This window comes from Pteropus medius, unplaced genomic scaffold, assembly GCF_902729225.1.
Source record: "Pteropus medius unplaced genomic scaffold, Ma_sr-lr_union100, whole genome shotgun sequence".
Classification (NCBI taxonomy): Eukaryota; Metazoa; Chordata; class Mammalia; order Chiroptera; family Pteropodidae; genus Pteropus; species Pteropus medius.
Genome location: NW_024340701.1, coordinates 6,596,031 through 6,610,314, shown reverse-complemented (window position 1 = coordinate 6,610,314; position 14,284 = coordinate 6,596,031). Strand labels below are relative to the sequence as shown.

The following is a 14,284-nucleotide window of genomic DNA, read 5'->3' as shown; positions in this document are numbered from 1 at the left end:
TTTCAAGTTAAGAAAAAACAAAGTAGAAAAGAGTTTAGGAGTTGGCCAGATCTGGGTTTGAATCAGAACTTTGACATTACTTATTTGCCATGTAATCCTGGACAAGCTAGTCTCTGAGCTTTAATTTTCTTATTTTTTTTTCCTTTTTCTTTTTAAATGATAGTTGCCACACTAGTTTTCTTATTGGTGAAATAAATCTATTTTCTAAGACCATGTTACCTAAGAAAGTTTTAACTGTGAGTGCAACATAACTTGCCTGGCTTCTTGAAGAATATAGCAAAGATGGTATATACCATCCAGAGATGAATTCGAATGCAAACAAATCTCTAAAAGCTAGTCCACAGGAAGGAGGAGACACCAGACTGCTGCAGCCTGCATTTCTTTCCGGTGAGCTAAGTTAGACCAGTGAATTGGAGTATAGAAGAAAACCAATATTTTCCCCTTTATCCTCCAGAATCGGCCCAGAATGTGTCTCTAGACCTAGCAAAAAGTTGGGCTCAAAGGGGGTCAAGGATGCCAAGTTTTATTTCCTTACCTCTGTCCATCTGATGACTTTTCCATTTGCTTTATACTCTGATCCATGGAATATCTTCACACTTGTTATAGACTCCATGGACTTCCCATCTATAGGACTTACGACACTAAAACAGAAGCACAGAAAAGACATGGAAGCAGCTCTTAAAGCCAGAAAAGCCACTTCTCTTATTAAGTCTTGCTACTAATTATACTGGGTACCTCGCCAAACACATCTGTGCAATACATCACTGCAAGAAGCCACTGCACAAAAATGTAACTGAACAGTGCACTCATGAAAAGTGCTCACTGAAATAATTCAAAGAACACACATAGAAAAAAGGAGTCATGATTCCAGGAGCTGCTTTTTTTAATATAAAGAAATGGTTTACTCAAACCTGCTCTCTTCTTTCAGCATTCCTTCCTTCAGTGAACACATGGCCGCCCACCCAGTCTTGCTCTCCCCTCTGCTGTCACAGCACTGGGTTCCTAATTGTAATAACATCCATCATGTCCTACCCTTCATATATTTCCATATTTTCAAACCTGTTTATGCTTTTGAATCTCTATATATAAAAGATCAAATTTAACTTAAACTTCAATATCAGGGATTCACTTCATTCGCTTGAAGTAAAATTATTTAAACAATGTTAAGTTTAATTGCTAACTCATCAGACAACAACGTCAAAGAAAAAGCACCCTTAGTTGCTTAGCACTTAGTTGATTTTAAGAGAGGACACTCAGACACTGAGGGACAAGCTGGAAAACATTCAATTTATTTACTACAAACTAAACTCCTGAGCTCGAGAGTCTTCCTTAACTAGCTCTTGTCCTGTTTTCTAAGATGCTGCAACTGGCACTTGCTGTATGAAGGGGAAACCTGCATGTACTTAATTACCAATACTTATGGCATCAGATTTTCAGATTATCAATTTTTTGGTCCTAATGACCATGTCCATTTCCAACTAAAATAGAGAGTTAAACACAAATTGATTTGAAATTACAATTTCCAGTGAAGTATGGGAAAGGTTTTTTCTTTTTTGTAAAATAGGCAAATGCACTTATTGATTTAGAAATTTCTTCTTTTCTGTTCAATAACAAATGTTTTTAAATCTTAAAAAAAAAAAAAACCAGTGTGCCATGTTGTAAATGCCCTCTATTTGCCTTTGCTCCTGCTATTCCCTCAGACTGGAACACCCACTCTGCCACAGTTATGTGGCAGATACCTACTCATCTTATCAGATGCAGCTTAAGCAGCAGCCATTTCTCTATGCAGTCATTCTTGAATACCACCCTACCACTTCTATCAAGCTTCCTCTTTTCTTTTTCCATCTTCACTGTATCCTACAAAGTTTTCTATGAGCATCTTCCATACTTTGGTGTACTTATTTATAACTATTTTCAAAACCAAACTGTCAGCTGGGACCATGTGGAATTCATTTTTTTGTACTTCCAGAGGCCCGCATGTAGAATTATTGCCTGAAGGATGGAGGGAGGGAGGGCAGAAGGGAGAGAGGGAGACAGGCATGGGAGAAAGCTTAACACAATAAAATATAATATATTCATTTATTCAATCCACTTTTCAAAGTACTTTATAGGTGAAAGACAGGTTTTTAGGTGCTGGTAACACAGTAGTAAATAAACCAGACCCGACCTCCCCCCGCTCCGCCAAAAAAAATAAATCAGTGTCTGCCTCATGGAGCTTACATCTCAAGGGCAATATAACAAAAATAAATAAGTAAAAATATATTGTCTGTTAAAAGTTATAAGTGCTCTTGAGAAATACAATACAGTGAAAGGGGATAGGAAATATTGGGGGTGGAAGGAAGAAATGTATGACAGTGTTATAATTTAGATAAGTTGGTCAGGAAAGGCCTTATTGAGAAAGTGACATTTTAGAAAATACTTGTAGGCAGTGAGGGAGTGACTCATGTGGCTACCTAGGGGCAGAGTATAAGCTGAGAGAACAAGTACAAGGGCTGATGTATAGTTGATGTGTTCAAGCAAGAAGGCAGGTGTTGCATCTGAGAAGAGGGTGGGTGGAGGGATGCAGATTGTGTAAGGCCTTATAGGTCGTAAAAGACTTTGGTTTTTACCCTGAATGATATTAGAAGTCAGTGGTAGGTTTTGAGCAGAGAAGTGACAACTGCTCTGCCTGCTGTACTGAAAACAATTTGGATTGGGAGGAGGGAATAGGCTAAGATTAGGAACAAAGAAACCAATTAGGAGGCTACAGCAATAATGCAGACCAAATGATAGTAGCCTGAACTAGGATGATGGCAGTAGAGGTAGAAGTAGTATGATTCTGGATATATTCTGAAGTCAAGTTAACAGGATTTACTGTTGGATTAAGTGTAGGGTCTGAGAGAAAGAAAAGTGTCAAAGGTGAGTCCAAGGTGTTGGCTTGACCCATCAGAACAAGAGCTTCCATATGGTGGGAAAGAGTATGGCATCTGAAGCCCAAGAGTATGGCATCGTAGCCCTGCTGCTTCCTAGCTTTGTGGAGTCACCTAGCCTTGTGGTGCCTGTTTACTTATCTGTGATATGGGAATAACAATACTAATTGTTATATCAAATGAAACAATATTAGCAAAAGTGCTTTGTAAACCATAAAAGGCTTAGGTTTTACTCTTACCTCAATAACTTTAGAGAAATTGTTTCATCAACTCCTTCTCTTCAAAAATATGCATAGAAACTCCTTCAGAAATTAAGCCAAAAAACCAGATATTTAAAATTCTATGTTATGTATACAAAGCAGTCCTTTTTCTTAGGCATGGCTTTTGGTCAAGCTATAGAACACCAGTGTAGACAAACCCATAGCCCGGCCCATAACTAAATGCCACAAGGAAGGACACTGCATGTACCCCTTGTTGATGTTCCTGTCGTCATCCACCCAATGGATGTGGATGTGCTCCGGGGGATCCTCAGCATCTGCCTTGCCACAGGTGATGGTGAAGTCCTTCATCTCTCGCAGCGCCTGCCTCAAGGCATCCATATTCTCTGCAGTTATCTGGACCATAACGCCATCTGAGAATCAGCACCAAGATAATACCAATAAAAACAAGGGAAAGCCAGGGAGAGGGGCAGCTGAAAAATGGTACTTGGCACCTAGCAAATCCCTCTAGGATTTAATGTAAAACTTTGTTCTGCTCTCTAAAGCTGAAAGATACAAATGGGTTTTGTTCTTTACGCTGAACTATTACTTAACTGAAAGTGCTATGAGGATCAAGTGCCAAGCTGAGTTCTGCTTAAAACACTTGCCTGTTGATTTCACTTTAGACACAACAAAGAATTTCTCCTGAGACTGCTCAAAGAGAAAACTTACACATGGTCACATCTTGTTCCTGTTTCCCCTCTTGTACGTGTCATGCTTTAATCATATTTACTGGTTTACATTTCTGTCTCTCACTTTACTATGATTGGCTGGCATACAGTGAATGCCCAGTAAAAGTCTGTTAAGTAAATCACTGAATAAACAACAGCAGTGGGATAGGGGATAAATCCATTTATTGACTGGCAATGAAGACAACCACTACATGTATTTTACATGGGAACCATGTAGCTAACAGATGGTAACTATTTGGGGGCTGCTACCTACCTGAGTCAAAGGCAAACACTGAAACTGAGAATGAAAATTGCTACCTGCTAAGTAATTACCCTGCTTCACTGATACAAAATTTTGTCAGCTGAAATAATTTCTAAAGAGTTTCAATAAAAAATTTATAAATAGGCATCCAATTGCTCTAATGGCATACACAGTGAAATGCAAGACCTAAGAAATTCCCAACCCAAAGGCATAAACATAACTTTTAAACACACTGCTTTGCATTTGTAAGGATCTGCATCAGTACAATTTATCACTTCGACATTTAAAAGATGTTTTTTAATCATCTTGTAAAGACACAATTTCTAAAGCAGTCAATACTTGATCACATAGGCAATAATTAGTCACTTAAGATCAAACGACTAACTCCTGGATTTAATAATTTCTTAATAGCATGTTTCTGCTATGTAGTCAGAGTTATGAAATTTAGTGGTATAATATTAGTGTACTTTGCTCTTCACTTGCTCTTTTATTAAGTTTACCAATAAAGGAGATCAAAGCCAATATATATCTATTAACATACATGTAAGATTATCTATGTATTTCAATTAACACTAGAATCTACCCTCAGGAAGAAATTATTTTAGGTAGGGCCTTGGAGTGAGCTATTATGAGATAAAAATCTGTTGTCATGTGTGGCAGATTGCATTTTCCAAAGATGGCCACAATACCTCCTGTCTCATGCGCTTTTCTACAATACTATCTTGCATTTCCCCAACAATAAGTAGAGTCTAACTCCTCTCCCCTTGAATCTGGGCAACTTATGACTATTTCCAACACCAGAGTATGTGACACTGTGCGACTTTCAAGGCTGAGTTGTACTAAGCAATGTGGCTTCTGCCTTGTCGATGGAATACTAGTGCTTGGAGTCCTGAGCCATCATGTAAGAAATCCAACTATCCCAAGGCTACCATGCAAAGGAGTCCAATGTGTAAACACTCCAGGCATTACTCCTTGTCTTTAAAACATCCTAGGCCAGACTCCAAACATATGCATGAACAAACCTTCAGGTAATTCTAGCTCCCAGCCATCAAGTAACCACAGCCTTCAAGTCATCCCAACTGAGGCCCCAACATCACAGAGCAGGGTTAAGACATCCCTACATTGCCATGTCAAGGGCAGGCCCAGAGGATTCAGGGAGCAGGATAAAATAGTTGCTTTAAGCAATTAAGTTATAGGTTAATCTGTTATGCAAAAAGAGTAACCAGATCAAAATACAGTTAAAGAATAACTGACAAAGAATATAAACAGTATGCTCATTAGCCTTTCATTAGCTGTCATTTAATTAACTTTTGTCAGGATATGTGTCATGTCCAATTATAGTGAACCAGCAGCAAGCACATCCCACTCTGTATCCCAAATGATGACTGCAACATTCTTGTGGGTAACAGGGACTGAACTTCATCTACACATTTAACAGATTTGAGCTCAATGATACATTTGAACTCAGACAACATCCCCTTGAGTACCTTATTCCAAAGCTCTAAAGGTCATCTCTTAATTTTTATGTCACTATTCCATGGTATCTCTGCCACTTACTCCCTTTGGAGAACTAAGCGCCTTTATGACAGTTTTAATTAAAGAGACGTTACTGAATAAATAACAGGAGTTCAGAAGTCTACGGCAAAAACATCAAAACTTCCTTTAATATCCCTTGCTTTTCAGCTGTGCAATTAGGAATGAACTAATGTACATGCAGAAAATAACTCATTCTTTACCTTCTACAATACTGGACTTGGCAAGATATCCTGAAGAGGATTTCAGAGCGCCACTGAACACAAAGAAACTGGCACCAGTCACTAAAAGAGCAATAGAAAATAGTTTAGTGAAGACACACCTTGAGACTGAAAGACTGAGAATAGTAATAAAATATTTAATAACTGGGAACGCCAACCATAATCATTCGTAAAACAAAAAATACCAATTCTTACACCATAATATACAAGTAACCGATAATTCTGATGCTTATGAGAGGTTGGGAATTAGGTTTTAAGATACTCTCTCCCATTTTGCTTTGCTCTTATTCCAATGGAGAATCAAAGAATCTTACAAAGAAATCTTAGTGGTTAAGTTTAGGGCTTGGCCTGAGGCCTGTTTTTGGAAATAAAATTATATTGGAACATGGCCATTCATTTATACACTTTCTATGGCCGTTTTTGAAATATGATGCCACAGTCTATGGCCATGCCACCACGAACAAGCCTGATCCCATCTGATCTTGGAAGAAGCTAAGCAGGGTCGGGCCTGGTTAGTACTTGGATGGGAGATCACCTAGGAAGACCAGGTGATGTAGGCGTAAAAAATAAATAAAATAAAAAATAAGGGATTGTAAGCCGACGAGGTCCTCGTAATCTGTGAGGTCAACCAAGGGTTGCCTCGCCTAAAAAACAAACAAACAAACAAGTAAAGAAATATGATTCCAGAGTTAAGTAGTTGGCAACAAAGACTGCAGGCCTGCAAAGCCTAACATATACAGACAAAGTCTGCTGACCCCTGATCTAATTCATTGGTTTCCAGGTTTGTTTGTTTTTTTTTTACACCAAATATATTTTGAATATGGACATATGTTTGCCAACTATTTTATTTACCAACTGGAGCTATTAAAAACCCAAACACCTGACACCATTATCTCTTCATAAAAGAAAGGATATTTAATACATTTAGCTTTATGAAAACTTCACTACACTGTCCTTATGTCTCCACATCTTAAATTGGACTGAGCTATTCCAACCGCCTACCTACTAGCCTTACAATATTTCTAATAGGTAAGTCATCCAGCTTTTGTCAGAAACTCCTAGTGGCAAGGAGCAGCCCATTCTACTTCTAGATAACTCTCAAGTGTTTATGAGTGTGCTCACAAATTGAACCCAAATCTAGATTCTTGTTACTTTCACCCACTGGTGCTGGTTTTGGCCTTTTATAGCTTTAAAGAGTAAGCTGAATCTTATTGTCACATAATAGAAAATCTTAAAAATAGAGACAGCTATTTTTCACTATCTTCTAATCTATATACTTTTCCATGTTAAACATTTATATTTCGAGAGGTTTTCATTTGACCTAGTTTCCAGATTTCTCACAGACCTTGAATCATTCTCTGAAGACCCTCCAGTTTTACCAATGGATATCATCAATTATGTTAATGATACCTAGAACTTATTCAAATATTCTAGGACTTATTTGACTAATAAGGAGCATGTGGACTTGTCACCTACATAATTTTGGATATAGTATTTGAATATATATGTGCTAAATACCTTTTATGCATTTATTAAACAATTAAAATATATATACTGAAGAAAGTAACCTACAGTATGTCTTTTAGAAAAGTGTTTCATAAAGCATACTAAAGAAAGCTAGTTTTAGGAGATATTTCGAGGGAAAAAAGATTTATGGTCAAATAAATTTAGGAAGGGCTAGGTACTATCTTCCTTTTGGAAAATCACAATACAAATCAGCTTGTTAAAGGCTCTGAAAAATCCCAAAGAAATGTTTAAATTTATTTAATTCAGGATTTTTCAGTTTAATGCATTAAACAAGATTTTTATTTATTTACGTGAATATTTTATAAAACCATAGAACCTAAGACACTTCAGGAAATGCCATGTTGAGCAGTGTTTCTTAAATTCTAATGTGCATTTAATTTACATTGTGATTGTGTTAAAATGCAAATTCCGATTTAGCAGATCTGGGATGTAGATTCTTCATTTCTAACAATCTCCTAAGTGATAAGACCACATTCTGAGTACCATTGAACCTTCTTCAGAATCCTGTCAATCAATTAACATTGAGTATGTTAATTCAATAAGCTCCAAATCTAAGCGTATTCTCACTATGAGGCCTAGTCTCCTATCTTCAAATACCAATGCTGGACCTGTCAGTATTCTGAGGCAGTATTTCCAAATGTTCCCCTCAGTAACAGAGATGCCATTTGCACTCTGAATCTGACTACTTAGGGAGTCAACATAATTCTAGCTAATAAGCTTGGAAAGGTTAGTTTAATCAAGTTGTTTGTGGTCACCTGTCTAGAAAGTGTTAGGGGGCTGAGATAGCCGACTCTGTAAATCCAGTACAATCTTCCATTCTCATAATCTAGATCAGCTCAAATACTCACCCTTTCTGGGCTGATTGTGAATACTGATAGCCTGGGTCTGATAGTTTCCATCATCATTCTGTACACACACAAGATGAGAGTCTGCCTTCTCATTGAAGCAAGCACCTCCTGCTAGGACATGCTCATTGGACTTGTTCATGGCTTTCATCATCTGCAATCAAAGATTAACTTTCTTATTCTGCCAAGAATGGGATTTTTTTTTGTCTGACATAGTACAACTTCTTCATCTTCTCAAAGACAAAACAGAATATTATTATTTATTAAAGTGACAAAAGAACAATCAAATAATACGAAGTGAAAAATCAGCCACCATTAATAAAAAATCAACATATACAAAAATTCCCTGTATAGTTTATAGGTAATTTGTACTATAACCTAGGCACATGACACATTTTGCATTCATTTTTTTTGGTCTTTTATTGCTGCACTAAATTCAAGTAACTAAAAAGTAGTTTAGCTAATTATAGTAGCTTCTACTACCCAGTGGATTCACTGAGGATATATGTACTGAAATTCTAAGCCAAATACACATATTAAGTGTATTTGTCATCTTTTTCCACATCCATACAAAGCAGTGAGGCCTTTCCGCTAGAAATATATAAACTCTACTGTTTCTTAGTTTTACTAATGCATGTTTGAAATCTTCAATGAAATCACCAATATTTTGCTTTGTCAAAAGATTTAAAATGATAATTCTGAAGCTAACTTATAAAAACTCACAGGCCACCATTATGTGTCTGGTAAACAAATCTGAATTTTTATTCTTTTGACGCTAAACTCTGGCATCGAGATGAAATAAGCTAATAACAATTTGTTTTTATTACCCATTTTTTCCTTCATGCCATCCTATCTGTCCAAATTTCTGATCCAATCCTTTGAAAATCTAGTCCAACTTTTTTTCACTCCCCTTTTCCTCTTATACTATAAACTGCAGTACCAGTATGAAAAATACTAGATAATAGTGTTCTGATATCTTTTATATTTCTGTATCAATACACTCAAGAAAATGTACTGAGGTGAAATTCACATGACATAAAATTAACCATTTTAAAGTGAACAATTCAGTGGTATTTAGTATACTCACAATGTTGTGCAACACAACCTCGATCTAGTTCCAAAACATTTCCATCACCCCAAAGTAAAACCTCTCACGCATTAAGCATTTCTCCCCACTCCCCACTTCCAACCACCAATGTACATTCTGTCTCTACTCATTTAGTCTGGGTAGTTTATATAAATGGAACCATACAATATGTGATCATTGTGCCTGGCTTTTTTTCACTTAGCATAACATTACGGAAGCTCATCCATGTTGTGGCATGCATCAGTACTTCTTTCCTTTTTATAGCTGAATGATATTCCATTGTATATACAGTTGACATCTGAACAACTTGGGGGTTATGGGCACCAACCCCTCATGCAGTCGAAAATCCACATATAACTGTAGTCCCTGGGTATCCACAGAGGATTTGTTCTGGACCCCTGTGATACCAAAATCTGTAGATGCTCAAGTTTCTTATATAAAATAGCACAGAATAATGCAGACAGTTGGCCCTCCACAGTGTGGATTCCCAATCAGAGATCAAAAATACTGATTTGGATCTGCAGTTGATTGAATCTTCAGATGTGAAACCCGAAGATACAGAGGACCAACTGTATATTTACTGGAAAAAATATGCATATAAATGGACCTACATAGTTTGAACTCATATTGTTCAAGGGTTAAATGTATATATACCACAATTTATCCATTCATCCATGGACTTCTGGGCTATGTTCACCTTTTGACTATTTTAATAGTAATACTATGAACATGTGTGTACATGTACTTGTTATGAGTACTTGTTTTAAATTCTTTGGTGTTTTAAATATACCTAGGGGTGAAATTATGGCATTATATGGTAATTCTGTAACCTTTTGAGGTATCAAACTGTTTTTCATAGTGGTTAAATCATTTTACATTTCCACTATCAACATATAAGGATTCCAATTTTTCTACATCCTTGCCAACACTTATTTTCCATTGTTGTTTTTTTTAATAGCCATCCTAGTAGGTGTGAAGCAGTAACTCAATGCACTTTTGATTTGCATTTCCCTAATGTTTAACGACTTTGAATGTGTTTATTAGTCAGTGTATATCTCTTCTTTGGAGAAATGTCTATTCAACTCCTTTGCCCATTTTTTAAATTGGATCATTTGTCTTTTGTTTTAGAGTTGTAAGAGTTCATTATATATACTAGATACCAGACCCCTATCAGATATAAGATTCTCAAATATTTTCTCTCATTGTGTAGGTAGTCTTTCACTTTCTTGTTAATGTCCTTGGATGCAAAAAAGTTTTTAATTTTTATCTATTTTTTCTTTTGCTTGTCATATCTTTTGGTGTCATATCTAAGAATCCACTGCCGAATCCAAGGTCATGAAAATTTACCCTCATATTTTTCTCTAAGAGTTTTATGGTTTTAGCTCTTATAATTAGGTCTCTGATCCATTTTAAGTTTTGTATGTGGTGTGAAGTAGGGGTACAACTTAATTCTTTTACATGTGGAAACTCAGTTATCCCAGCACCATTTGTTGAAAACTATTCTTTCACCATTGAATGGTCTTGGCACACTTGTCAAAATCAACAGGCCATAATGTATGAATTTATTTCTGAATTCTTAATCCTATTCCATGCCAGTACCAAACTGTTTTGATTGCTATAGCCTTACAGTAAGTTTTAAAATTGAGAAGTGTGAATTCTCCAATTTTTTTCTTTTTCAAGATTATTTTGGCATCAGGGCCCCTTGAGAAACTTCAAATGAAGTTATTAGCTTTACCTTTTCTGCAAAAAAAAAAAAAAGGAAGGCCATTGGAATTTTGATAGGGCTTGCGTTAACCTATAGATCACTTTGATGGAGCTTCTATTTAATCTGTATTGACATCGCAATATAAGTTTTCTAATCCATGAACATGAGATGTCTTTCCATTTATTTAGGTCTCTTCTTCAAATTCTTTCAGCAACGTTTCATAGCTTTCAGGATGCAAGTCTTTTGCTTCCTTGGTTAAATTTATTCTTACACATCATAGTGATACAATTATAAGATTGCATGATCTCCTGGCTTTATAACTCTTGCAAAGTTATTATTATAATACTGTATCACCAGAGGCATCCAAAAATTGACTATTCCCCTCACACTGACATTTATCAACTTCACTAGTCCAAGCCACTTCTATCAAGGTTTTCCAAAGATTACTTTTAAGTAACTCTTTTACAAACAAGATGTCAGATTCCTACTTATAGAAGTCAACTGATAGACTAATTTAGGTTTTCATTTGCAATTTGCATTTATATCATGTGAAAGAAACTGATATAACATATAGCAATTTAAAAGAATGTTATTTCCATCATTTCTTCCAAATCATTAGGCTAAAGTAGTTTCTAATTTTGTCTGCTCTAAGCAGATTAAGAAATATTTTCAATTCAGACATTCTAAATAAATAATAGCTAACTATAAGGAAATCATTTCCCTGATGTTAATTTCAAGCCCATTGAGATTAAACCTTCACATTTCTTTAGAAATGAAAAAATTTTTTCTCTTAAAATCATGTTCATTTATACCAAGAGGAGTTTCCCAGATATTCAAAGGACCAAAATGACCATAAAATAAACTTACACTTGTCATATGAAGACTGATAATGATACCTGACTTTCCATTTTAGTTGTGCCATTTCCTCTGCCCTATCAATTCAAATTCTGTAATATCTTTTGTACTATCCCTATCTGCACCATAGTTTAAAACTTAATTACCTCTTTTCTGGATAAAATAACCTTATAACTGGTTTTTCTACAGTCCGCTCTATCAGTTCTGATTCACTGCACACGATGTTCTCATAGTTACCAAAACGCAGCTCCAATCAAGTCACATCTTCTCTACTTCCTATGCTCTGGCCCCAAATCAGCTGTTTGTCTTGATTCCCTTCTGATTGTATCCTTATATGCAGGAATACTTCCTAATGTACCACTATTTCCCATCTCTGACCTTTAGCATATGCTGTTATTTAGCCTCCCTTTTCTTCTCCCACATCCAAGCACCTGAAAAAGCTTCCCTCCAAATCAAAGCTTAGTAAAAATACCAATTTCTACGTGTAGCCTTCTCTAATTCCCAGAGACCAATGTGACCACTTCCTTCTTTGAACTGCCATAGCACATTCTTTGTAATTCTTATATGGCACTATTCACATTCTGCCTTGGATTAAGATTAATAGCGGGGAAGAGGGGAGGTAGATGCAGTAAAGGGGGTCAAATAAGTGGTGACAAAAATCTAACTATGGGAGGTGAACACACAGTGTAAATATATATATGCCTTACTGTTAAAACATACAGCTGAAACTTATTGGATTTTGTTAACCAATGTCACCATAAAAAATTAATTAATTTAAAAAAATTAATAGCAAGGACTCAAGTCAGACTGCCTATATTTCTATCTTGGCTTTGTTACTAACTAGCTGTGTGCTCTTAGGCAAGTTATTTGATTTCTCTGTGTCCCATTTTCCTCCTCTGTAAAATGAAATAACAGAAGTAATTATTTCATAGAATTATGAGGATTAAATAAATACTTTAAAGTGCTTAGAACACCATCAAGAATATGAGCATTGATTAAATAAAATTTGTATGCTTGTCTCCTCTACCCTGCTTATAAAATTGTAAAGCAATCCTAAAATCTGCAGCAAATAATTCAACTGAGTACTTCTATAACAGGATTCAGACACCAAGAACTCACAAATTAATGACAGATGCACTGATAAAAGGCAGAGAAACTGCTGTGACAACAGTATGTTCAAAAGAGCTAATATCTATGGAGTACCAACTGAGAGCCAGGCACTGAGTTAAATGCTACATGCATCTTATCTCAAAAAAACATTTTAAGATATCAAGTGAAGTAGTACCTAAGCTTTATCTTCTTGTATTTCCTACTGCCAGATTCAATTAAAGAATATAGTTCTAGGAATGACTGCTGGATGAATGTGAGGAGCTATAACATCTACTCCATTTCTGAATTAACACCATGTCCTCCAATTTCCTGAGATCTCATGTTAAAAATGATCATTTATTTAGCCTTTTGGTTTAAAATGGAAAAGGTCTGTGGAGAAGATTAAGCAGGGCTTTGGGTAACAGTTACAATTTGTATATAACGTGTAAGGCTTAGCACAGGGTATTGCTCACAGCAGGTCCTCATGGCAGGTACTCAATATATTCAGGTCTGCTGAATATATTAATTAGTAAACCATATAAGTAGGGATGGATTTGGAGGGTTTGCCTTATTCATGGAATTATACTGAGAGTAAATGTCACCATGATTTTAAAACCTTTTTTTTTTGGTTCACTTATAATTGCAGTGTCACACAGATAAAGTATCTAATAAAATAAGTTTTAATGATTTAATTTTATTAACATTTATCAAGCAACAAGGACTTTAAGAAGGAAGATCCATTATAGAGGCATGGAAAATCTATGAAAGCAAACCACTGTGCCATGGGTACAATGAAGAATGAAAGGTATACTCTCTGCCCTCAAGTGGCTCAAAATTCAGAGCAGGAGGGCACTCATACTCATCAGCTATAGATGTTACATGAATAAAGAAAGCTGGGAAAACAGGAAAGGAAGAGTGATACTGTCTAGGGGATTGAGGATTCTAGGTAAGTTTCCTAAAGGGTGTATCATTTGAATTGGCTTTGAAATCAGGTACAGAGGAAGAACACTTGGGTAAAGAGAAAAGCATGACCGAACAGAAATAGAACTGAGAAGGGAACACTGAGCTGAATAATGAAGGAACAGGTAGAGGACAATCCTTTCCTGGAGATATTTAGAAAAAAATATATATTTATCTTTCTAGTTAGTTGGAGTTCACCTGCATCCAGAAGTTAGCACCTACCTTTCAGTCCTATGCATCCACAGATCAACTATGAACTTTCATTCATTCATTTAGCAAATACTTACTGACCACCTAATATGTACTAAGCACTGTGTTTTTACTTGGTTTATTCAATAAATCCATTCTCTCATGGAATTTATA

At 36.0% G+C, this 14,284-nt stretch overlaps 1 protein-coding gene and 1 pseudogene across 6 annotated transcripts in view; one reads left to right on the top strand and one right to left on the bottom strand.

The window, feature by feature from the left end:
* ZFYVE9 (zinc finger FYVE-type containing 9) overlaps positions 1-14,284 on the bottom strand; it is a 127,593-nt gene that overhangs the window by 11,583 nt on the left and 101,726 nt on the right. For all 6 annotated transcript variants that reach the window (XR_005658045.1, XR_005658051.1, XR_005658049.1 and 3 more), the window contains 4 exons: positions 8,229-8,379; positions 5,836-5,916; positions 3,378-3,540; positions 536-641 (listed from right to left, as the gene is read on the bottom strand). Coding sequence is in view for 3 of the 6 variants with exons in the window: in XM_039886094.1 (XP_039742028.1) it covers positions 536-641; positions 3,378-3,540; positions 5,836-5,916; positions 8,229-8,379 (501 nt within the window). In the remaining 3 variants the exon portion in view is untranslated. The remainder of the gene's footprint in view (positions 1-535; positions 642-3,377; positions 3,541-5,835; positions 5,917-8,228; positions 8,380-14,284) is intronic.
* On the top strand, positions 6,292-6,413 carry LOC120581259 (uncharacterized; annotated as a pseudogene).